The sequence below is a fragment of the Salvia hispanica genome, chromosome 3 (genome assembly GCF_023119035.1).
Source record: "Salvia hispanica cultivar TCC Black 2014 chromosome 3, UniMelb_Shisp_WGS_1.0, whole genome shotgun sequence".
NCBI classification, from domain to species: Eukaryota; Viridiplantae; Streptophyta; class Magnoliopsida; order Lamiales; family Lamiaceae; genus Salvia; species Salvia hispanica.
In genome coordinates this window covers 9,848,803-9,874,867 of record NC_062967.1, presented here as the reverse complement: position 1 = coordinate 9,874,867, position 26,065 = coordinate 9,848,803, and the positions used below count along the sequence as shown (strand labels likewise).

At 38.0% G+C, this 26,065-nt stretch overlaps 3 protein-coding genes across 3 annotated transcripts; all 3 read left to right on the top strand.

Annotated features, from left to right (window-relative positions):
* The first annotated feature begins 2,084 nt into the window (after positions 1–2,084).
* Positions 2,085–3,964, top strand: LOC125209237 (leucine-rich repeat extensin-like protein 7). Its single transcript, XM_048108839.1, has 2 exons — positions 2,085–3,849; positions 3,903–3,964. Exons 1-2 carry the CDS (start codon positions 2,085–2,087, stop codon positions 3,962–3,964), a joined length of 1,827 nt encoding a protein of 608 aa, XP_047964796.1.
* Positions 3,965–18,457: 14,493 nt separating this feature from the next.
* LOC125211721 (probable N-acetyl-gamma-glutamyl-phosphate reductase, chloroplastic) lies at positions 18,458–22,225 on the top strand. The gene is made up of 14 exons (XM_048111629.1): positions 18,458–18,637; positions 18,780–18,935; positions 19,145–19,252; positions 19,424–19,510; positions 19,681–19,731; positions 19,893–19,964; positions 20,194–20,313; positions 20,659–20,719; positions 20,809–20,889; positions 21,137–21,216; positions 21,293–21,382; positions 21,609–21,737; positions 21,820–21,931; positions 22,006–22,225. Exons 1-13 carry the CDS (start codon positions 18,575–18,577, stop codon positions 21,925–21,927), a joined length of 1,206 nt encoding a protein of 401 aa, XP_047967586.1. The 5' UTR covers positions 18,458–18,574; the 3' UTR covers positions 21,928–21,931; positions 22,006–22,225.
* A 1,476-nt stretch (positions 22,226–23,701) lies between these two features.
* Positions 23,702–25,745, top strand: LOC125215775. The gene is made up of 4 exons (XM_048117316.1): positions 23,702–23,838; positions 24,170–24,586; positions 25,168–25,420; positions 25,581–25,745. The coding sequence occupies exons 1-3, from the start codon at positions 23,797–23,799 to the stop codon at positions 25,399–25,401; spliced, it is 693 nt and encodes a 230-aa protein (XP_047973273.1). The 5' UTR covers positions 23,702–23,796; the 3' UTR covers positions 25,402–25,420; positions 25,581–25,745.
* Positions 25,746–26,065: the final 320 nt, after the last annotated feature.

The following is a 26,065-nucleotide window of genomic DNA, read 5'->3' as shown; positions in this document are numbered from 1 at the left end:
TGAGCTGGGGATCGATATCGGGGAGGCGGGCACTGCCGTTCCAGAGGGAGGTAGGGGGTCGGGCCGCGCCGAAGAAGAAGAACAAGAGGAAGAGCAAGGTGGTCGGCGAGTCGTCGCAGCCGGCTGTTGACAACACCACCACACAGAGGAAGTGGACGGAAGAGGAGTACATCGCCCTGGCCAAGGCGTGGTTGTCGGTTTGCGACGATCCGCCGGTTGCGAACAACCAGCGGATCGTCAACATGTGGGCTAAGATTAGAGCAGCCTACAGGAGGAACTGCCCGCACGGAAAGGGCTACACCGTGGAGGAGTGCCGGAAGCGATGGGAATGCATCAGGGCCGCGGTCGGCTGATTTTCGGGGTTGTACGCCAACGCCCTCCGCATGATGAGTAGTGGGCAGACCGAGGAGGACTGTCGGAGGATAGCGGAGAGTCTGTTCCCTAAGCCGGGGGTTTATAAGGAGTTCACCTTCTGGAACTGCTATCCGGTGCTGCTGAAGGACTCCGAGAAGTTTCGGGCGGGGGTCGACGCCGGGTGGCCGAAGAAGCAGAAGCCGAACTATTCGGCGACATACGGCAGCTAGGCATGGCGGTTCCCACGACCTTCCCCGGATGCCGAGGAGTTTCCGTCCCCTCCATCGTTTGCTCGCCGCACTCGCCCGGTTGGCCAAAAGCGGGCGCAACGGGCAGCGAGGGGATCCTCCCCCCTATTGCCCCAGGAGGTCCAGTCGGCAGCCCCCCACCCGCGTACACCTTCTTCTCGCGTCAAAAAATGCGGAAGCAGATGTACAATGTCTTCCAAGATTGGAGGGCCGCAACTGACCCCACGGAGAAGAGGTTTCTTCACTCAATGCTCGAGAGCATGCAGGTCGATTTGGATGCCGCGAGGGCACATATGGGGGGCTTAGATGCGGGCTCAGATGCCACCGATGTGGAGGTCCCGGGTGGCGGCGGCGACGACGATGAGGAGTAGAGCCCGATTTTTTTTTAATTATGTACTTTTTTTTATGTATGTACCTTTTTTTTATTTAAATGAAATGAATGAATTTTCCCGTATATGTCTCGTAAATTTAATTCCGTAATTTATCGTAAATTTAATTCGGTAAATGTAGTTGTTTTTGAATTATTTTTATTGCGGCTAGCCTGTGGCTGGCCTTAGGCTAGCCTATTTGATTAAAATGAAGATGTGGCAGGTGGATTTTTAGTGCTGACGTGGTAGGGAGAGAGAGTGGCTGGCCTATTGCCATTATGGATGCTCTAAGTCTCAAGTTTGACGTGATCAGTTGTAAATATTTGTTAATTGCTAACTGTTAACTATATCAACATCCTAATTCCTATGTTATAAGTATACGTCAACATAAAGAACATCCTAATTCCTATGTTACAAGTATAAGTCAACATAACGATATTTGTATTTCAACAAATATATATGTAATGCATGTAATGTTATACATTTGTAATGTATTTTTTTTATCTAATCTTTTCTATCATACGATCCCTCACGATGAATCAAGGTTATCTTGCTAATCAAGATGTAATTTAATGTATTTGTAATGTTTTACTTTTAATAGCACCTCTAATCCCAATCACCTCAATTTTATTTCATTTTTTATGTAAAGAGAAAAGAAACACATACAAATCATCAAGAATGAATTGGCAGTAGAAAAGAGACCTTAGCGCTAAATAAAATAACCCATGTAAACTTAATCGTTTTACAATATCAATGATAATAAAAAGGAACAGAAAAAGTAAATTAATTTACGTATTATACAATTACTCTATGACATTTACATTAAATATTTTAGTTAAAGATGGGCATACACTCACAAATGAATGCAGTAAGGGATAATATAATATGGCAAGAGTTTTTATCCATATTTAGCAAATTTTAAGGCAGGCAAATACGAAATAAAAGGCGTGTCTTCTGTATTTTAGCGCAAGAAGCAACATTGACCTTCGAAAATGGATGGATGTGCTTGAGTTTAATGGAAACGAATGCATGGGAAAGTTGCTCATATTATTGTGCATATATAAGGTATATTGCTACAATGGATTGATCAATTTTTCCCAAGGAAGTCATCGTCATGGAAATCAAAACCTTGGGTTGCTCTCTTATCCTCCTCTTCTTCGCCCTCCTCACAACCCCTTCTTTCTCTCTATCATTTGGAGCTGGAGGTGGAGTTGGAGGTGGAGTTGGAGTTGGAGCTGGAGTTGGAGGTGGAGTCGGATTTGGTTTTGGTGCTGGTGCTGGTGCTGGTGGTCAATTTGGCCAAGTATCCGAAGCAAACGATGAGGATAGTGACCCGACCATGGGTGTCGCAGCCAACGATTATCAAGGACTAGACGCCGATCAAGAAGGATCAGACGCTGGGAAAACATCGGCTACACCCGAACCCAACAACAAACAAGAAGGCGATGAAAAATCAGACACCGGGGAAGAGCAAACCCCGACATCCGAATCCAATGATCAACCAGAAGCAAAGGCCGGGGATGAAGGATCAAAATCAGGCACTGGGGCAACATCGACTAATATAGTGAAAGTGCCGGCCTACACTTGTGAACCTGTCAAGGTCGGTTCAATCCCAAAGCTCGCTAGTCCGAGGCTAGAAGGGCCCTACAAAGCCCTACAAGCATTGAAGAGTGCCATTTTTTCTGATCCAAATGGGTGGACAAAGAATTGGGAGGGCCCGGATGTGTGCAGCTACAAAGGCGTCTTTTGTGCCAAGGCACTAGACGACGCTAGCGTCCAAGTGGTGGCTGGTGTCGATCTCAACCACGCCGATATCGCAGGCCACCTCCCCCCGGAGATCGAGTACTTTACTGACATTAGTCTCTTCCATCTCAACTCCAACAGGTTCTGCGGGATTATCCCGCGTGGGATCAAGAACCTCAAGCTTCTCTACGAGTTGGATTTAAGCAACAACCGCTTTTGTGGAGCGTTCCCCGAGGTGGTGCTAGAGCTGCCTCAACTTAAATACCTCGACCTTCGATATAATGAGTTCGAAGGGGAGCTACCGGCGGGGCTCTTCGACAAGGCCCTCGATGCGATTTTCTTGAACAACAACAGGTTCCACTCAACCATCCCAGAGAATTTGGGGAACTCCACAGCCTCTGTTATTGTGATGGCCAACAACCGCCTCTATGGGTGCATCCCGACAAGCATAGGCAAGATGACAGAAAAATTGGATGAGTTTGTGGTTTCGCACAACGAGCTGTCGGGGTGCCTACCAGAGGCGATCACGATGTTGAAGACAACCAAGGTATTTGACATCTCATACAACAAGTTTATGGGCGACCTACCACAGGGGGTGGAGCATATGCAGAGTATAGAGGTGCTCAGCATTGGGAACAATAAGTTCAGGAGCAAGATATCAAAAACTGTTTGCACGTTGCCAAAACTCAAGAACTTCACCTGCTCTTACAACTTCTTCGACGCCCAAGATCCTGAGTGTGTGTCTGTGGCTTCCGTTGACAGCAAGACAAATTGCTTGCCACGGGAGCCCAATCAGAGGCCGGAGAAAGAGTGTCGCATAGCATTGAGCAAGAAGGTCGACTGCAAAGCTGGTTGTGGTTCCTCAACTTTGGGAAATCCGCCAATAGCTCCAGCTCCTAAACAAACACCCACACCCATGTTGGTGCCATCAACCCCAACACAAAAATCCACACCTTCGCCATTGTCTGAGCCAACACCTTCCACACCAGAGAAGATTCCTACCAAGAGTGCCCTTTCACCTGAACCCATGTCGACGCCATCAACCCCGACACAAAAACTCACACCTTCGCCAGAGCCAGAGCTTGATCCAGAGTTTGAGCCAGATTACGAGACTGAGCGAACATCTCCAAATACAGGTAAACCACCGTCCACAAGTGTTCCACTACACATGACACCTCCTTCTAAAAAGGAGACACCATCCTCCACCCCCTCACCAACACCCATGTCGGTGCCATCAACCCCAACACGTGAACTTACACCTTCGCCAGAGCCGGAGCCAAAACTTGAGCCAAATGATGATCTTGGACCAACATCTCAAGAGACATATAAGTCAACAACCACAACATCTCCAGTGCGTGAGCCAACACCTTCTGATGAGGAAGAGGAGACGTCATTTTCTGCACCATCAACCAACCCTACATTGACACCATTAACCCCGACACATAAGTCTGAGACAAAACCCCATGAACAAAGGGTGGCGCCGATCATAAGAGAACGACCACCTACGCCGCCACCAGTATCCGCCCCTTCACCTAAATCTACGCAGACGCCATCAACCCCAACACATAAACCTATACCACCACAATCAACATCACCTTCACCAGAAAAGTCATCGACCACAACCGCTCCCTCGCCCAAATCAACCTCGACAAATAAATCGACACCTCCTCGTGAAAAGGAGACTCCTGAAGAGGAGACTCCTGAAGATGATGAAGAGAAACTCGACCTCCTCCTAAAAAGGAGACTCCTGAAGATGATGAAGAAGAAGAGGAAACTCCTGAAAATGAGACATCGGTCTCTTCTCCCCCACCCAAATCCACACCTTCGCCAAAATATGAGCCAACATCTCCTAATTCAAAGAAACTCACACCTCCTAAAAAGGAGACGCCAGTCCCCGCCTCCTCACCCAAAACCACTCCGACACCTCCTAAATCAGAGAAACTCGCACCTCCTCCTAAAAAGGAGACTCCTGAAGATGATGAAGAAGAAGAGGAGACTCCTGAAAATGAGACATCGGTCTCTTCTCCCCCACCCAAATCCACACCTTCGCCAAAATATGAGCCAACATCTCCTAATTCAAAGAAACTCACACCTCCTCCTAAAAAGGAGACGCCAGTCCCCGCCTCCTCACCCAAAACCACTCCGACGTCGTCAACCCCAACACATAAATCCACATCTTCGCCAAAGTCTGAGCCAACACCTCCTAAATCAGAGAAACTCGCACCTCCTCCTAAAAAGGAGACTCCTGAGGATGATGAAGAAGAAGAGGAGACTCCTGAAAATGAGACATCGGTCTCTTCTCCCCCACCCAAATCCACACCTTCGCCAAAATATGAGCCAACATCTCCTAATTCAAAGAAACTCACACCTCCCCCTAAAAAGGAGACGCCAGTCCCCGCCTCCTCACCCAAAACCACTCCGACGTCGTCAACCCCAACACATAAACCCACATCTTCGCCAATGTCTGAGCCAACACCTCCTAAATCAGAGAAACTCACACCTCCTCCTAAAAAGGAGACTTTGGTCCCCGCTCCTTCACCCAAAACCATACCAGTTTCATCACCACTGACACAGAAACTCACACCCTCGCCAAAATCTGAGCCAACACCTCCTAAATCAGAGAAACTCGCACCTCCTCCTAAAAAGGAGACTCCTGAAGATGATGATGATGATGAAGAAGAGGAGACTCCTGAAAAGGAGACATCGGTCTCTTCTCCCCCACCCAAATTCACACCTTCCCCAAAATCTGAGTCAACATCTCCTAATTCAAAGAAACTCACACCTCCTCCTAAAAAGGAGACGCCAGTCCCCGCCTCCTCACCCACCCCGACGTCGTCAACCCCAACACATAAACCCACACCTTCGCCAAAATCTGAGCCAACACCTCCTAAATCAGAGAAACTTACACCTCCTCCTAAAAAGGAGACTTTGGTCCCCACCCCTTCACCCAAAACCACAACAGTTTCATCACCGCCGACACAGAAACTCACACCTTCACCAAAATCTGAGCCAACACCTCCTAAATCAGAGAAGCTCGTACCTCCTCCTAGAAAAGAGACTCCTGAAGATGATGATGATGATGAAGAAGATGAGACTCCTGAAAAGGAGACATCGGTCTCTTCTCCCCCACCCAAAACTACACATTCGCCAAAATCTGAGCCAACATCTCCTAATTCAAAGAAACTCACACCTCCTCCTAAAAAGGAGACGTCGGTCCCTGCCTCCTCACCCAGAACCACCCCGACGTCGTCAACCCCAACACATAAACCCACACCTTCGCCAAAGTCTGAGCCAACACCTCCGAAATCAGAGAAACTCACACCTCCTCCTAAAAAGGAGACTTTGGTCCCCGCCCCTTCACCCAAAACCACACCAGTTTCATCACCGCCGACACAAAAACTCACACCTTCGCCAAAATCTGAGCCAACACCTCCTAAATCAGATAAACTCGCTCCTCCTCCTAAAATGAAGACTCCTGAAGATGATGATGAAGAAGAGGAGACTCCTGAAAAGGAGACATCGGTCTCTTCTCCCCCACCCAAATCCACACCTTCGCCAAAATCAGAGTCAACATCTCCTAATTCAAAGAAACTCACACCTCCTCCTAAAAAGGAGACGCCGGTCCCCGCCTCCTCACCCAAAACCACCCCGACGTCATCAACCCCAACACATAAATCCACACCTTCGCCAAAGTCTGAGCCAACACCTCCTAAATCAGAGAAACTCACACCTCCTCCTAAAAAGGAGACTCCAGTCCCCGCCCCTTCACCCAAAACCACACCAGTTTCATCACCGCCGACACAGAAACTCACACCTTCGCCTAAATCTGAGCCAACACCTCCTAAATCAGAGAAACTCGCACCACCTCCCAAAAAGGAGACTCCGGTCCCCGCCCCTGCACCCAAAACCACACCACTATCATCACCGCCGACACAGAAACTCACACCTTCGCCAAAATCTGAGCCAACACCTCCTAAATCAGAGAAACTCGCACTTCCTCCTAAAAAGGTGACTCCGGTCCCCGCCCCTTCACCTAAAACCACACCATTATCATCACCGCCGACACAGAAACTCACACCTTCGCCTAAATCAGAGAAACTCGCACCTCCTCCTAAAAAGGTGACTCCGGTCCCCGCCCCTTCACCCAAAACCACACCACTATCATCACCACCGACACAGAAACTCACACCTTCGCCAAAATCTGAGCCAACACCTCCTAAATCAGAGAAACTCGCACCTCCTCCTAAAAAAGTGACTCCCGTCCCTGCACCTTCACCCAAAACCACACCACTATCATCAGCAACGACACAGAAACTCACTCCTTCGCCAAAATCTGAGCCAACACCTCCTAAATCAGAGAAGAAGTCACCGGCACAGAAATCCTCACCTCCTCCAGCCCCCGCCCCCTCACCTAAAACCACCTCGACAGATAAACTCACACCTCCGCCTAAGGCTGAGCCAATACCTAAGAAGTCGACGATACACAGACACGCACCCCCTCCTCCTCCTAAAAAGGAAACACCGGCCTCCGCCCCCTCTCCAAAGTCTGAGCCAACGCCTCCTAAATCAGATACTCCGCCAACCACAGGCGCTCCACCACCTAAAAAGGAGACGCCGTCTCAAAAGCCACCACCTGCTCCTGAGAAGACAACGAACTCTGTTCCGCCACCTAAATCAGACTCATCCCCTCCACCTGCAAGCCCAAAACCACCACCAGCTTCCTCACCTCCCCCAGAAAAACAAGTTTCATCACCACCACCTGTCCACTCGCCGCCGTCTCCTGTTCAATCACCACCAAAAACCGCCTCATCCCCGCCATCTGAACCAGTTCAAGCACCACCTCATGCCAAACCGCCTCGTACCAAAGTCCCTGGTTTAATTGGTGCTAGCTACCTATCTCCGCCGCCACCACTGATTCCAGGCTATTAAAAGAGTCATATTTTAGGGTAAATGATTATATTGCATATAATGCATTGCAAAAAAGTAGAAAGGCCAGAATACTCAAATAGCACGATTTACTTGGTTTTTGCTATGTCCATCTTTCTATTGTGATTTTTGACTTGAAGCTGGGTGCACTGCAGTTTCGATTATTGCTGTATATGGAGATACAACTACATACATATGTAAACATTTTTTCCAGTTCTATAAATGTGTTTCTACCAAGGATACTTCTATTGAAAATACCATACCTAAATGGAGTAGTTAACTAAAAATCTAGTGAAATTGAGGTTGGGAAATTACAGAATTACTTTGTTAATGATTAAATATTTGAAAGAAATATCATAAAAATAATTTGTGATGATAGCTTATACTCATCAGTGTATCCATATTTTGATACCGAGTTCATCGTTGAGATTTACATATATTTTATATAATCTTTTTGTGAATCATATGATGTTACAATATCAAATTGATAATAATTATAAGAGTCTTAAATTCAAATAGAATAAATTAAGCACCAACATAAAATGATTATGTGTTATCTTTATATGAGGGTTGGTTATAAGTGTTTCGTATGCAACAGGGCCACAAGTTACTGGATTGGGAATTCTACATCTTTAGTCGGGCTTGTTCAAAGATTGTTTGAAAAGATTATGAATAAAATAAAATAAAAGGGATTTTTCTCAATGATTTACGGAATATTCCAAGATTATATGCGTTCTTGAGATATTGTAATCAAGGGGTCCGGTGATCTAATACTAATCCTATTTTTGTGGTGAGTACAAAAAAAAATCCTCAACTTGTACAATTTATCATATTTTAAAAAAAAAACAAATTTTCACAAGTACATTAATTAAACATGGAAATATCGTGGAAACAACCTATAATATTAAAATAGAATGATACGAATCAGTCAATATTATAGTAATAAGCAGGGGAGGGAAGTGATCGATTGCTAACTCACTCTTAATTTAAGACCCTAAGATTTGTAGAGGTGCAGTGATTTATAAATTGTCATGTGTATTTTTATTTTATTATTATTTAAATTTAAAAAGATAAGAAAACTACTAAAACTAGGGTTGTAGATCAAAATGTCAATGTAGTGTGTTAAACATATCAATACAATTAATTGAATACGTTAACATAATTTAACATTGAATTGTAAATGCACTATGTTGATATATTATCATAGGTACGTTAGGTACGTTGACATTTACCTAGTACTCGAAAAATATGAAAATTCAATTTTTTTTCTTTAAATTTTGACATCTGAACATATGCAAGTGATAGCTCGTTAGAATCCTTATAAAATTGTCTTTAGTTTGATATATTTTGTGTAAAAAAATATAAATTAAGATAGTTATAATCATTTAAAGTTTTGAAATAATTTTTAAAAGTTTGTTATAACTAAATTTTTGTTAATTTGAATTGATACTGACATTTTTTTTTGCGTCTTATTGATATTCATGAATGAATGATTTTATACCTTGATTTAATAATCCAATGCCTATAATTTAGTTGTATTTAAGAGAGAGTTAACAATATAACACTCCTCTGAGTAGTGATCAATGTTTAACTAATTTTAAGGGTATAACTAGAGAATAAATCTCAGGCACACATTTTAATACTTCAAATTAATCGTATGGCTTAAATAATCCTATTGCTTAGATATAGCCTAAGGGCATTTTTGGAATTCAGGAATTCAATATTATTAATTCAAATTTACGATTTCTTCACCATTACCATATTTGTGTATTTTCACCAAATTTAGCTCAACTCATTCATGATTCATGATTTCTTTCAAACTTATTATTTCTTCCAAAATTCACGATTCCTGATCGTTAATCCTCTGAATTTGTTCATCACGATCCGATTCCAGATTTCAGATTTATCACGATTCCAGATTTGTTCATCTCGTTGGTGATTTCCTGAGTTCTAATCATTCGTCAAGCGTGATTTTCATATTCGATTCCTGATCGATCGTCCTTCATCGTGAATAGTCTGAATTGCTATATGAATTCAATTCTGAAATACGATCACTATGCTAACATACACTGCTTACCAATGGCGCAAATTAGCTTCAATAAGGCCGCCGCAATGCTAGTGTACGCCGCCGTCGCGGTCTCGGCATTCGCCGCCACCGCTTCAGCTCAGGCTCCGGCACCGGCTCCAGAATCCATCTTCTGAGATTCATTGTCGTTGTCGATCTCCGGAACTGCCGTCGCCGCGTCAATTCTCCTATCCGCCGCCGCGCTGCTCAGGCATTGAATTGAGTGATTTGAATCACTGAAACTAGAATTGATGTATTTTCCCCATTTTATGTATGGATTTTTATGATTCATAGTAGTAGTAGTAGCGATTTGTTGTGGTTGCCTGGGTATTATTGATATATTCTTTGTATTTTATTCATTTCTGAGTAATAAAGTAAGATTTTTGCTTATTAATAAAGCTGAATTTCTATTTTCTTTTCATGTGTTTCGTAATTTTGAATTTTAGAATGATCGTATCTGTGAATTATAGTGAAACAAATATGCTCTATAGTGAAATAAATATACTCTACAATGAAGTAAATAGTTAGCAGAATATTGAATTTAATTGAAACGGATGAGCTTTATATTGAACTAAATAACACATATTATGAACTATATAAATTTTATACAAATGGTCATGAACGCTTGAAGTTTACAATCATATTTTTTCACATCTATCTCCATGTTGTTGCTACATTTTTTATAATGCTTTGATGTTGTCGCCAAGTCATTTAATGACTTGTGGTTTGATTTCGAAAACATTAATGCACTGCAATACTTTGCTCTTAGCCTTTGTAGTATTCCCTTGATGCTTCTTTAGGCAATTCACATTTTCAATCTTGTTCCCGCTCACCATAGTAACATTCATCATATACTTCACTTTAAGCTCTATACACTTCACTGAAATCAGAAAACACAAAACACATAACACTATTAGACATGCATCATATACTCCACTCTACATAAATTGATTCCCTGCAAAGGTTAAATACTTCACTATTAGCATTTATTAGTTCACTTTAATCTCTATATATGAAGCTAAAAAAAAGGGAAAATTTAAAAAAAAATTTTGTCGCCTCACTAGGACGGTGTTACCAAACTCAAGATCTTTAGAAAGTACCCCTATCCATGATTATCCCCATAATTTTCCCAAGTGTGTGTGTAAATGTATGAGCTAAGAAAAGTAAAACTATCTTTTTGGCTGCATCCCCTCCTCTTTTATGGGGCGTTTTAGTGGGTCCGGCGAGGAATTGATAATGACTTTGTTGCCCTGGTTTAAAACCCTTTTATGGGGTTTCCCTCGTAATTCTGCTCATTTCGTTCCATTCTCTGTTTTAGACCATCTCCTCCATAACTTCCCGATCTAGCCATTTTCTTCCCCCGGCAGAAAACGTGTTAGTCCAGAAATTATAACATTACTTTGCACATCCCGATGCATGAAATTACCCTTTTATCAATATTTTTCCAAAATTTTAAAAAAGGTAAAATATTTCCAAAGGGGATGATATTATGGGACATGGGTTCTCATCTTGTCTAAAAGCTTTTTATTTTTTGGAAATGAAAAAAAAAATCCCTTTTATAAGCATGGACCCAAAAAACCCTCTTAGGGAAAATTTTTAAATTTTAAGCAAAATTTTATTTCCCCTTTGAGATAAAAAAAATATCCTTGATAAACATGCATCACAAACATTTCCCTTTTAAAAATTGAAATCTTCTACCCGTTTTTTTTCTTGAAATAAAAAACGGTGCATTTAAAAAAATGGATCACAAAAACCCCTCTTAAAGGAAATTTTTCCACTTTAATCACATTTTACTTCAACGAGTTTAAAAAAATAGACCCTTTATAAGCACGGATCACAAAAAATTTCCACTCTAACCTGAAATTTCCTTCCTCAAAGCACTTTTTACCCTTAAGATAAAAAACCCCGGGATCCTTAAAGCGTGCATCACAAAACTTCACTCAACCATGAAATCTTCCTTTATAAAAATTTTTTACTTTTTTGAGATAAAAAAAATAGAGCCTTTAAAGCATGAAATCACAAACACTTCACTTTATCCATGGAATCTTCCTCAGCGCGTTTTACTTCGAAATGAAAAAGCATTGCACTATAAGCATGAATCCCCAAACATTTCCCTTTTCCAACCATGGAATTTTGGGTTTTAAAAAGCCATTTTACTTCACGAGATGAAAAAACATATAAACGATAAACATGTATCAAACCCCCCCAACCATGGAATACTTCGCTCAGGCTTTTACTTCTTGAAATGAAAATACGGTGCACTAAAAACATGGATCACAAACACTTCACTCTAACCATGGAATACTTAAAGCACACTTTACTTGATGAGATGAAAAAACATACCCGTTTAACATCATCACAAACATTTCCCGTAACCATGGAATCTTCACTTTAAGAAAATTTTATTTCCCTTTAGCCAAAACCCTTCCTCTAACCCGAACCCAAAAAAAACCCTTCCTCTAACCTTAATTTTCCCCTCAAAAGCACTTTTTTCTTTTGGAGATGAAAAATCGGATTATAGTGAATTTCCACATTCATTTTTAAAAATATTTTGGGATCCAGATACATATCTCAAAATTTGAATTTCAAATCGATTTGGATTAAGCAAAACCGAAATGCTTAACCATATAGAAACGACCACAAATATAAAAAAATTTATTGAAAATAGCTTTCAATCACCGTCTTCAACGTGACATGAACGCTGGAGGAAAACACGACGGAACTTGTCAATAAATGGCAACACATCACCGACAAGGTCGACGAGAATCTCCTCCTCAGACTATTCCTAAACCCTACCAACCCTCCGGCGACCTGAAACCTAACAGGCGCCGCCTCATTCACGTCGATGTACCTTGGTGGGGTCCACGACCTCCTCCCTATAATGGAAGAGCAGTTTCCTGAGCTGGGATTGACCGAAGATGATTGCATGGAGATGAGTTGGGTGGAATCCCTTCTCTTCTTTGCTAACATTGATGACGATGAGGAATGGAGGAAACATGACGAAAAATGGAGGTCACAGTGGTGGAACCCGACGTATTTGACATAGGGAGAATAGAGAAGAGACAAAGGGAAATGAAATGTTCATCAAATGAGGGAAAGAGAAGACCCTTCTCATTTTAATTCAGTAAAATGACCAATATAACCCCGAGTAAACTAAATTATTCATATATTAATTCAAAACCTGAATATAATGTTAAAAGTAATCTTAGCCCTTGATTTCTTGATCTTGTGGCTAAGATTTATTCTCTAGGTATATACTTAAGGTGCATTTGCCCCATATCACTACTCTTTTTCTTTATATACTCCATCCGTCCCATTAAAGTATTATATATTCTTAGTACGGCACGAGTTTTATAAAGTAAAAGAGATATAGAAGAAAAAAGTAATTGAAGTATTGTTAATGGAGAATGAGTTCCCTCTTTGTTAGACACGGGATTTAAGACACAATTAGTAAAGTAAGAGAGAAAAAAGAAAAAAAGTACTCCCTCCGTCCCATTTTAGGAGTCCCGATCACTTTTGCACACTCGTTTTATAATAATCATAATAAATAGTTAAAGTGGATAAATAGTAAAGTAAGAAAGAAAATAATGTTGACAAGACTCTTCTCAATATTATTCCCTCTCTTACTTTACCATTTCTCCACTTTAACTATTTATTATGGTTTTTATAAAAATGAGTGTGCAAAAATATGACCGGGACTCCTAAAGTGGGACAGAGAAAGTGATTGAATTATTGTTAGTGGAAAAAAAATTTCAAAAACTAGAAAGGGCATACTCTTATTCTATAAACTAGACTATAAACTAGAAATCATTTACGATGGATTTTTGCCTTAATCAATGAATTGATCATGGTCTTGAGTTTGAATTACTCCAATATTTTTTTCTATTCATAGAAGTTTCTCGCGAGTTCATGGACCAATCTACATGCTCCCATTTCCCCAAATATAAAATTAAATACTCCCTCCGTCCCACAAAAGATGTTACACTTGTGGGATGACACGAGATTTTAGGAGGTTTTGTTTTGTGTGTTAAATGAAGTGAGAAAATATAATTTTTATATTAATGTGAGAGAGAACTTTTTCCAAAAATAGAAATGTGACATCTTTTGTGGACAAACTAAAAAGCAAAGTGTGACATCTTTTATGGGACGGAGGAAGTACTATATTTGGTAGCAATTTTTTCATCTTAAAAAAACTAATAACTTTGTTTCTTTGTTTTTAAATTTATACTCTCTCTGTCCCATTAAATATGCAACGTTTGATTTTGCGCACTTGTTTTGAAAAAATTATAATAAATACCTAAAATGGTGAAAAAAATAAAGTAAGAGAGAGAATATAGAGAAGAGTCCCCTTCATATTATTCTCTTTTTTACTTTATTTTTTCTCCACTTTAATTATTTATTATTATTTTTTCAAAATATGTGTTAAAAAGCAAACGTTTCATATTTAATAGAACAAATGGAGTATTTTTAAATGTGAACTTCTTGTATACAACGTTTATTTCAAATTTTTGTACTCTATCAACCTCGAAATGAGTAAATGATCCTCTATCCACAATCTTTTATGTTCCCATTGGCAGAGAAATACATTGCTTGTCGTGGTATATATATAAAATTACACAATAATCTAATGAAAATATTATATTTCTAATTAGAAATAACTCAAAATATTAAGTGAATATACAACACGAGAATCACGTGAACAAACATGAGTGGTCCTTGCTCCACCAACCAAACTACTTGATCATGTGACGAAAAAGAGAATTGAAAACAAAAATGGCTCGAGATTTGATTTTGCTATTTTGAATCTCCCGAATAAACGAAAAAGGAGGATGTGAAAATAAAAAAATACATGTGTCGTACTATTAAAGTCTTGACGACGGATTAATTTGATAAAACAGATATTGTTATTCATGATAGTGATCCAGTTCAAGATCATCAAGAGGTAATTCATTCATTGAGTTTAATACAGACGACATATTTATCATCTCTAGATGATTAAATCTCGAGTTACTGCAAAGTAAAAGACCGATGAAATTATAGAAGTAAATATTCTTGCATTTATGCTACGGCACCATTCAGTCTAGCTCCCACAGCCTTTCTACTAATCAGCTAACATGATTAATTCGATTTAAAAAACTCAATCAAAAACTATAATCATCACATTACGAACAACTATAAGCTACCAAAAAAGGATTGTATATATATCATCAATTTGCCATCGCGATAATCGAATTCAAAGCGACAAAATAGAATGAAATATACAATAATGGAATGTTATCTTCGTGAAAATGAAAAAAAAAAAAAAAAAAAGAAAAAAGAAAAAACCTAAGGAAGAATGCCTGCATAGAAAGCTGGAACAGGAGCAGTATTGGAATGATCTGCAGATCTTGTTTGATGAATAACCGAGCCGACTGCTTCGAAGAAGACGATCAAGAATTCGATGGCGAGCTTCAACGCTTCTATGCACATTTCCAGCTTCTGCATTCCTTCAAATTTCTATATCTGTATATACTTTGATTTTTCCTATTTTTGATTGGAAGATTTTCTTCTATTTTCCGCGTCTGTGGTTGGAGAATAAATGGAGATTTTATATGTATTTATACTAGCAATTACATGCATATGAATTCCGATAGGAAGAAGATAAATCTGACCTTTTGAACTCCCAAGAGCCAGATTGATTATAGATAAAAGGCGTTTTATAATTTTAGGATAACGAAATTATTGTATGTCACATTTATGTATACTATGAAAAATCTTCTTTAATTTTTCTAGACTCAATTTATGTATGTACCCTAAATTGAACAATGAGGACCATAATTTTTACCTTGGGAGAGCATTTTGGGGCCCCCACGTGACATATCCTGTACTTGTGCTTCATAAATCTTATTTCAACTCATTCCATTCACAAACCGACATATATATATTTGAATTAATTTATCATTGAGAATTAAAAGGATAATTGTCATTTAAATCATGTATTTTCGTTAACTTACGATCAGTTTCATAACTTTTGAAATATTACTGAAACTACTATAGCATAATCATTACGACTGCAAAGCGATATCATTACATTTTGCATGTTGATGCTGATATATCTAAAACTACATGGTTATATCGTAATATCATATTAGTTTCGATTTTGACTATCATTAGACAATTGCAAAAAATTGAAAATTTATGATTTTATATTCCAATATCAAAAGATATATTAGGATCAATGTATAGTTTTATATGACAATTTCAAAATTATATGTCTATTTGGATTTAAATATGAATAATTATATAGTATGGTCATACTAATACTTTGGCAAAGACATACACCTTGAGCATAATTTACTCTGAATTTGGCTCCAATTATAAAAAACATCTACGAAAATCATCATTTAGGAGGCACTAAACATAAAATTTACAAGCTAAATGACACTAGCTAGCACTTTGGTGCTCGCTAAAGTGTCGCACACAAAATTTCATTAGCATATATCGTTGCTCGCGAAAACTTGTCTTTCGAATTGCAACATGATTCACGGAGGATTGGCCAATAATATTTGCTAGCACCACAATAATTGATGGTTGGTATGACAACCATGAATGTTGGGGATGGATAAGATTCAGACATTTGGAAATTATTTTAACTGGAAAATGTTGTAGACTGGTCTCCAAATATGATGGGGACATTGCTCTTGAGATGGGGTCTATAATAATCAAGTGCCTCATCTGTTTTTTATAATTTGGTCTGCATTTCTCTGTGTGTCACATTTTACCATGTATCTTGCCTTGATTGTGTATGTTATTCAAATGATAAAATTTAATTCCAATCATGTAGGGTTATATAACAAATAACAAATAAATACAAATTGGTACCATCTCATTGGTGGAATATTAAAAGATTTGTTACTTATTATATTTTCAAATGGGTGTTCATCCTACATCCCTCATTGGTCAAGAATCAAGAAGATTTTATCAGATTATTATATTTTCTAATGGGTCTTCATATTCCAAGTGTTAGGTTTTAAGAAATTATTTATTTTGCATGTGACATACGTGTAAGCGATGATTTGGTGTTAGGGATGATTACAAGCAATCAATCATTATATTTCAAAGCTGAATTACAATTTACACACTAGTACTATTTGATAATTTTCTTAAATATATGGTACGGACATTTTTTTTTTCGTTTACCAAATTATTATAGCTATTGTTGTCAATTGTCATGTACATATCATTGTTAAAAGGGAATCTAAGAAGAGTTTATTCTTATTACTTTAGACATTAACATTAAATCCGGTTACAGAATATCAAGATTAGTTTTAGATGATAAAGGAGTCTTCGTTAAGATTTTGATTAAAAACCTAATTAGGATCGCTACACCATTCGCATGTGAGAGACAAGCTCAAGAAAAATTCAAAGCAAGTTTAAAACGTAACACAAGAAAATAATTTTAAATGATTAGTTTAGATAATATAATACTACGTACTCTGTTTTCTAAAATTAGAAACTTTAGCAACGACACAAGTTTTTAATGCAAAATGATTAAAGTAAGAAAGATGAAAAAATAGCTGAATCAATATTAGTAGAGTTTATTTTCTAAAATAAAAAGTTATTATTTTTACGAAACTTAATAAAAAAGAAAAAAAAATTATTTTCAGTAAATGGAGAGGGGGAGTATTAATGGAGAGAGGGAGTATTAAGATATTGAATCCCATATTAATACATTGTTCCTGAGTTTATAGTTTGCGTAATCAAAGTGGGCAAGGTACCTTGAGCCCATTAAGATGTAAAAGCTATTGAAATTTTCTTGATAGGCTAAAAACGAACCTAGCCCAATTAGATTTATAGCTGTCATAAATTAGATTGAGAACATTCATAGAATATAATTACTAAATTTTATAGTATGATGGATTGATTAAAAGACATGAGGATAATTGTGAGGGTCACTCGTATAGGACAAAGAAAATACTCCCTATGTCTTTAAATGTCTAATTTTTCATTTTTGGTTCGTCTATCAAGAAATATTTCATCTTACTTTTACTGTTTTTGGTAAATGGACCTTACATTCATTTTCTTAATTTATTTCACTCACATTTTTATTATAAAAGTAATATATAAAAATCAAATCATTTTTCAAAATTCGAATCGACCAACTATGTGACTTTTAATTCTGGACCGAGGGAGTACGTGTTTAAAATATTGGGAAACTAAATTAGGAAGTATGACCATCATTTTGAAAGTGCTCTCAACCACTTCTGAAAGTGGAGAAGATCAAATATGCACATGTCTTCGTATGAATAGTTCTCTATATTTGGATTATTCTGTCTCTCTTTTTGAGCCAACGTTGTAATTTTCTTAATTCCTTTTGTTTGTTTATTTATTATTTTGTTACTATAATTTACTAATTTTCTTATTTTGTCCCAACTTTGAGAAGAACATAGTTTTATTATATAACGATGATATTGATAAATGTGCATTAGTATTGAACAAAAGAGTATAGTACAAAAAATAAGTTTCAAAAAATTAATTGAAAATAACTTGTGGGCTATCTATATTCACTAATATTGGGCCTTAATATTATAATTGGAAAAGAGAAAAGAGAGATAGGTTACAGACTAAAAGCCTTAATTTTTCAGAAAAGATCCCTCCGGTGCGTTCCCTACAATTCCACCCCATTTCAACTTATTCAACTACACGTTTCTATAAATTGAAATGCGAGTTTTAATAGCGGAAGACGACTAATTGATTGAACTCGAAGAAGCGGAGTATAAATTTTAACGGAAATGTTTAGCTTCACTTTCCGCAGTTCCTCAAGTTGAAACCTTACATTTTTCCTATATCTATCACGTTTGTTAGTTTGAAGAAAAGAGGATCGCAATTAGATGGGTTCACTGGCGTTTCTGCATTCAATCAGTAGCCCTCACGGCTGCTTCATCAAATACAAGGTATATGTGGCACTCATTTTCTGCAGCTTATTCATTTTAATTTTAGGGAATCGGTTCAAGTTTGTAGCTTTAAGCATTCTGGATTCTGGGTTTCTTTTTCTGAATATGGGTAATGATACGTTAATGCTTTTTTTTTTTTAAGGATGAAGTCAAGAATTCATCGGTTAAGAAGCTTTGTGTTAGAGCGTCTGTTGCTACTTCAGTGCCTCACAACTTACAGGTTGAAGAAAATCAAGGCAATAAATTGGAAAAGTTCCGAATTGGTGTGCTTGGGGCCAGTGGCTACACTGGTTCTGAGGTATGGCATTTCCTTTTGCCTACTTTTTTTTTTCTCCTTTTTAAATATTGTACTTATTCATTAGAATCTGTTGTTAGTAGTGTAGTACTTATAATAAAGGATGTGCAATTGTATGTACTTGCTTTGAGATGGAAAGTTTGATCTGTTTGTGTGCTTGTTTGATGTATTGAGAAGGGCTAGCGTATATAAGGTTCTTCTTCTCGCTGCAGATAATCAGGCTGTTGGCAAATCATCCAAACTATCAAATAACGTTGATGACAGCTGATAGAAAAGCCGGCCAGTCCATTGGATCAGTGTTTCCTCATTTGGTCAAGCAAGTATGTTTACTCACCCTCCTTTTGTAATTTGTATATAATGCTCCTAAAAGTGTCATTTGAGCATTAACCTCTTCCCTATCGCTGCATCTTTACAAGCACCTTAACTTTCCTACTATATGTTACTGATGTTATGCAGTAGTATGAGATTCTGAAAAGAATGTGATTCTATAGGATTTACCAGATATGGTTGCTGTTAAGGATGCCGATTTTTCGAATGTGGATGCTGTGTTCTGTTGTTTACCTCATGGCACAACTCAGGTTCCTTTTGATCTTCGTATGCCCTACTAATTTTACGGACAAAATTGATACATTCAGAGTTCATTTCTGGTTTGCATTTGCTTTCTTGTTACACGTTTCATACATTTGGCCTGTTGCTTCATGGTCATCGTAATGCGTCAACGAAAGTATTTACAACTTATTTTGGGCAGGAAATCATCAAAAGTCTACCAAGTAGCTTGAAGATAGTCGATCTCTCTGCGGTACTTCCTGATTCTTGATATATGATCTGTCTTTCTCATCCTATCTATCAGTGATATTCTTGAATACTACTAAGAGTACACACTATGACCATATGTAATTTATTTTGGGGAATTTGGCTTACACGTGTAGTCATTATACAGTCATGTTAATGGTTATGCAGGACTTTCGCCTTCGTGATGCCAATGAATATGAGGAATGGTACGGTCAGCCGCATAAGGCACTGGAACTGCAGGTCAATCTTTTGTTTCTTGATTAATGACTAAATATTCAATGTTCACGAGGTTCTGTTTTAAGCATGCTTCCATCATTTAACTCAAGTGGAGGTTGTTTACTGTCTGTGACCTCCTTTCAAACATTACAAAAAACGAAAAAGAGAGAAAAAAAAGAAAAGAAAAGAAAAGGGCATACACTATTTAATGAATTTTCTGTGCCTCATAAGTTACCTGTGCTGGCAAATGCAGAAAGAAGCTGTATATGGCTTGACTGAGATTTCTAGACCTGAGATCGAAAGCGCACGCCTAGTTGCGAATCCTGGCTGCTATCCAACTTCTATTCAGCTTCCACTTGTCCCATTGATAAAGGTTGGTTTACATACTTGGGTCTATGATTGATCATTTGCATATTGAATTTCTGTTTTATCAAGGATGTAAATATTCTGTGGTGCAATGCAATAGCCTAAGAATGACTTTTCACTATCTGGGATAGAAGTGTTAAATTCAATGGCCCGAGTCATTATCATGAAAAACTAATGCCTTGCCCGTGCTTTATTTTTCTACGCTAATGAGCTAATTCAAAGCATAGGAGATTAAGCTAGATGCATTGATCATGTTCCTTTTATGGTAGGGAGAGCTTGTATTATCTAGTCCAAGACAGGCAAGTTACACAACTGAGTTACTGATTTTTCTCTAACCTTTATGTGTTCACAGGCTAATCTCATTCGAGTTGAAAACATTATTATTGACGCCAAATCTGGTGTTAGTGGAGCAGGTTAAGCCACTGTGCACATCTCTTTTCTTTAAAAGTGAATTGATTTCAGCCTTATAGTGTGAGATTAATTGGTCCCTCCTATAACACAGGCCGTGGAGCTAAGGAGGCCAATCTGTACACAGAAATAGCAGAAGGAATGCATTCTTATGGTGTAACCAGGCACCGTCATGGTCAGTGACTAATTTTTGTATGTCCTATGGTAAACCTCGTGGCACGTTTATTACAATGGGAAATGAAATTTAGTTTCATTGCGATATTTTATGTGGGAAGTTGACCTGCCTTCTCTTACTGGTGTGTTATAGAAAGAACTGATCAGGGTTCATGCCAAATTTTGTATCTTCAACTAAAACCTTTTTCCAACGATCATTTATGCGCTATGAGGATTAATTTGTTTGCATTTGGTGACTTCCACTCCAGTGCCAGAAATTGAACAAGGACTATCTGAAGCAGCAAAATCGAAAGTTACTGTCAGCTTCACCCCACACTTGATGCCGATGGTATGACTGCTCTAGGATCAATATAATTGAATTTGACCATATAGAAAATTATTTATATCCACAATTATCTCCCCAGAGCCGTGGTATGCAATCAACTATTTATGTGGAAATGGCCTCTGGAGCATCTATTGAAGATTTACGCCAACATTTACGACATGTTTATGAGGTAAAATGACTTGTTTTTGGCACTGCATTAATAAACCTCTGATGGTCTGATACCATAGGTTTTTGTTAGTTTCACTTTTATACTTTATATTTCGACTGCCGGCTTAATAATAAGGTGCCAAAAGTGACGCGTTAGATTTGAAAAGAAAACCAATTTACTAGGTATGTTTTTATTATGAATGCACAAGTGGGAGAGGAACTGAGCTGCTGATCTGTTACATTTACAGAACGAAGAATTTGTTGTGTTGTTGGAAGACGGCCAGGTTCCTCACACTCGACATGTTAGAGGATCCAACTACTGCTTGATGAATGTATTTGCAGACCGAATCCCAGGAAGAGCAATAATCATCTCTGTTGTAAGTTTGAAATCAATTCTCTTGCAGATTACAATGAACGTAACATATGCTTACTTTGGTGTAACTCTGTGATGCAATGTAGATTGATAACCTTGTCAAAGGAGCTTCAGGGCAGGCTCTACAGAATCTGAACTTAATGATGGGAATTGCAGAGGATACGGGACTCCTTTCGCCACCTCTGTTTCCATAGAATGGTGAAATATGCTCAAACAAAGATAAAATTTGTTTGTAGCACGTCGAGACAATCTAATATTAGCTGTTTCTGTAGGTGGTTTGCATTTGATATCGAGACGGGAAGATCGTGAAGGTGTAACGTAGCTGGGTATGTGCTGAGCCGCTGGTTTCTTAGACTTCCAGAATTAGATATAACTCTCTTGTCTTGCAAAGGATTGGTGTTTTCTGCGTCTCATGTTGTTTTGATTAATGGAAATAATGTGTTCCTTGCAATCACATTATTAATTAAATAAAGAGAGAGTCTTTTTTTTTAATGGAACCTCCCTCACAAATTAATAAATTAAACAATCAAACTTGAATTTTTTTGTACTAAATATCTTTTTATCAAGATGAGACAATAATGAAACTTTTTGTTTCATGTATACGAGTAAAGAAATGAGAATATCTAACTATAAGGGCACGGGTGATAGCCCTGAAACAGCACTGTAGCAGAGTGTTTTCCACCGACTGGTACGCCTGAAATTATTCTTCCGACCCGGTAAAATGCAGCCGGGTTCACACCCCCATCTACTATTTTCAGTCAATTCATGTCAACTCTATCAGAGTTGAAGTGAGGTATTAGTTTCAAGGTGTGCTGAAAATACTCTTCAGGCCGTTTATACCCTCGCCCACTATTCGTTGGTCTCACGCCGCAGCTCCCGTCGGCCACCATTTTTGGAGTTCAATTCCGCCATAGGTTTATTCGAATTCTTCGATTCAAGCTTTTGATCTACTGGGTATGCGTAATTGATTCAATTCCGGCGACCACATTTTTTCTGTCATGTTTTTCCATTTTTTCCGTCAGGCCTTTTCCTTTTTCCGACGAGTTTCAGCCGGTTTCTGGGCGTCATTCTGCCGCTGCTGTGTTGGCGAAGCTTTGCGGAGTATTTTCGTCAAGTGTCGGTCTGTTTGGAGTCGGTTTTGGGTCTGTCCTTTTTTCCGTCAAGTTGTCCGGCGAGGGATGGTTTAGTCATTTCATCTATCTTTTCAAGGCTTGGTGGACTCAACCAAACACCACATAATGGGCGGCATAATTTTTATTTGATGTACCAAACACCCTATAGAGTTGTCCATGAAAGTGTGAAAAGCCCATATCTACAAAGTCATGAAACAAATTTTACAACCTACCACCCGAGCCCTAATTGTCCTATTAAGACAATTTTTTTTTTAATTGTCCTATTAAAATGACATACTACTACTAATTTTTAAAATAAAAATAATATTATTTTTACTTTTTTCTCTTACTTATTCCTTTTATTCTTTCTTTTTTTTATTAACTCACAAAATAACACTACATAAAAAAAAGATATTGGCATATAAAAACACAAAACTTTCAAAAACAACGCTTTTCCCACGAACTTTAAAAATGACAAATAATATTACGAACTTTATCCCGGGTTAGTTTTTTCCCACGAATGAAAAAATTCATGTTATTTCAATAGATTGAAAAACAATTTTGGAAAGTGTACTTCAAGAAAAACTATTTTCAAAGATTGAAAAACTTGAAACTCTCAAAATTGAAAATTGTTGTCGAGAAATTACGAAAAAAATTCGTATCATAATATCATTTGTGGAAATTTTTTCATTCGTGAGAATAAACAAATCCGGGTAAAGTTCATGATATTATTTGTCAATTTTAAAGTTTGTGGAAAAAATAAACTTTTTGAAAGTTTTGTAATATTAGATGACAATATCCAAAAAAAAAAAAATATAAGCATTTCGTATATAATTGAATCGGAAATGAAATGCAGATTATAAACTGTGTAGCGAAAAGAATTTTCTTCTTAAATTTTGTTGAAAAATGTTGTTGTATGATATTTTTAGCTAACTATCCACCCCAGAAGGCATGGCGCTCAAGCTCAATGCTTCGGCTGTGTACTCACTGCAGGTTCTTATTCTTCCTGAATTGCTTCATTGTTTATCAGAATATCGTCAAAATTTGTATGGAAGTTGGAGCGATTGGGTGTTTGTGCGACCTAATTTCATTTTCGAGGGTTTCAAATTTGTCTTCAATTATAATTGGGTGATTGTTTCATCTATCTTGCTTAGACAATAGACGGTGTGTTTTTAGTTTTTATGATAAATTATGTACTTATATTCTTGTGCTACTCTGCAAACCATTTGAATCAATGTAGATAATGAATTGAACAAGCTTCTCTTTTGCTGGTTAGCATTATAGTATTAGTAGTCTTACATTACAGTGTCAATTGTGTGTACAGAGCCTTCAGTTACGCCACAGAACTCAGAGCTGCTTATGGAGTTGCAAACCTAATCGATTGTATCGAAGAATTTCGTGCAGTATGGATATGGCTGCTAACCAGCCATGTGATCCTAAGAAATTGAGCATCAGTCATATTGTGGGCAAGGCAACAAGTTTGTGGGATACTTCTCCTCGGCCGCTCAAGACGTTTCCCTGGAACAAGACGTTAAATCACTTCATCCAACTCGTTGTCGACCTTGTGTTGGCAGTTATCAGAATCCTAGCCATTCCTGTGTTTTGTACAACATCAATCACTGAAATGTCTTATTGTGCACATGAAAGGAAGCTGTACCTTATCCCACTTCCGTTTCTAGTTGGTGTCGCTCTAGCCGGGGTGCTACACAATGCTGCCTTGGAGTCGTCTTCGTATCTCAAGGTTATTTTTTTACCCCCATCTTATGTAGTAATTGCTTTACATTGTAAAATGCTTGTATGAGAGTAAGGAAAACCAGATACATATTGATGGGACTGTGACCTAAGAAGGTGAATTTCCACCATTGTTTGCCTACGAAATGTGTACCTTCTACACCGAAAGGGAACGTGATATTTAGAGAATAATAGAACTCTTTATTGTTACAAAGGGAACGAAAATAAGTTTTTTGGTGTGTTTTCTGTTCGACAATCTGTGTGGTATTCGCTCCAAATAGTGATATCATGGCCTCGGAAGTTGAAAAGTTGCTCGTTTTTTTATATCATTTGCACAATCATCTATTAAGTACTTCATTATTTATGAGTTATTAACTCATGACTGGAGCAGGAACATCAAATGCCATAGTATTATGCGAACAACTCAACGGTTAAAAATGAACTATTACAGTGTTCTACTCAGAGACACCACTCTCGAACACACAACACTTTCTTTTGCTTTTGGCCTAAATTCTATTGCAGTATTTAGTAAGTGTTTGTGATGCATTTGTGTTTCTAAATGTTTGTATCACTTCTTTATTGTGACTGCAGTACGCAGAAGTCCCGTGGCATCTGATTGCTCTTCTAACATCCTTTGCACTGCTCAAGTTTCCTGGCCCTTATTACCCATATTGGGGCCGTATATTCATTCCTCACATGGCAAACGGAGCAATATTGAGGACCTTGTGGCTCTTGTTTCTATGGTTCCGAAAGCCCCAAAAGGCACCAGAAAATAACCACGGTGATTCCGTAGCCGACAGTCCTAAAATAGACATGGTCTCGTAGCATCATAAACCCTCAGCAGGTAATACACACGAACCTTGGCTTGTAGTATTGAATTTGGTAATGTCACCTAAGAAACAGAAAGGTAGTGTTTTGTCTGTAAATTATGTTACTCATTATGTTTTTATCCTAGGTTTGAAGGCATGGACAAATCTTGATTTATTTCTTGAATCTGTACACAGGTGTAGATGCAGTTTAGCACTTCGGCCATCAGCTCAACTATTTGGAAGAGGTTTTTAGGTTAATTGCAAAACAAATGTTTGATATAAGACTATATAAGAGAAGATAAGGATGAAGACCCTCTCTACTCTTTCACTATACTCGAATGAAATGCCAAATATCTACAACTTTCACTAGCAATTAAATTACATATTGAAGTCACATCTTATTGCACAAGCTAGTTTCATTGTACAAAATAAAATTCATCATTGTTTCATTGTTTAGTATGTCACGTAGGTAAAGAGTTAACGATGTTCATAGATATATAATGAAATGTTTTCAATTGGAACACGGACGGAAATTTTTTTGTATAATTTATACTAACTTCAAATATTTATGCTAGTATAAAACAAATGAAAATTATTTTGCATGAAATATGTAAAATAACAATATTGAAGAAATGCAATGGAAGTATTGAGCAAGAGAAGATATAAATGATAGGAATAGT

Bases quoted from the DNA above. Each gene is read 5' to 3' on its own strand.
- LOC125209237 (XM_048108839.1), top strand. From the start codon at position 2,085: ATGGAAATCAAAACCTTGGGTTGCTCTCTTATCCTCCTCTTCTTCGCC. The intron at 3,850-3,902 runs GTAAACCACCGT...CCTTCTAAAAAG, and splicing joins GCGAACATCTCCAAATACAG to GAGACACCATCCTCCACCCC.
- LOC125211721 (XM_048111629.1), top strand. From the start codon at position 18,575: ATGGGTTCACTGGCGTTTCTGCATTCAATCAGTAGCCCTCACGGCTGC. The intron at 20,314-20,658 runs GTTGGTTTACAT...ATGTGTTCACAG, and splicing joins CACTTGTCCCATTGATAAAG to GCTAATCTCATTCGAGTTGA. The intron at 21,383-21,608 runs GTAAAATGACTT...TTACATTTACAG, and splicing joins ATTTACGACATGTTTATGAG to AACGAAGAATTTGTTGTGTT.
- LOC125215775 (XM_048117316.1), top strand. From the start codon at position 23,797: ATGGCGCTCAAGCTCAATGCTTCGGCTGTGTACTCACTGCAG. The intron at 23,839-24,169 runs GTTCTTATTCTT...TTGTGTGTACAG, and splicing joins CGGCTGTGTACTCACTGCAG to AGCCTTCAGTTACGCCACAG. The intron at 24,587-25,167 runs GTTATTTTTTTA...TTGTGACTGCAG, and splicing joins AGTCGTCTTCGTATCTCAAG to TACGCAGAAGTCCCGTGGCA.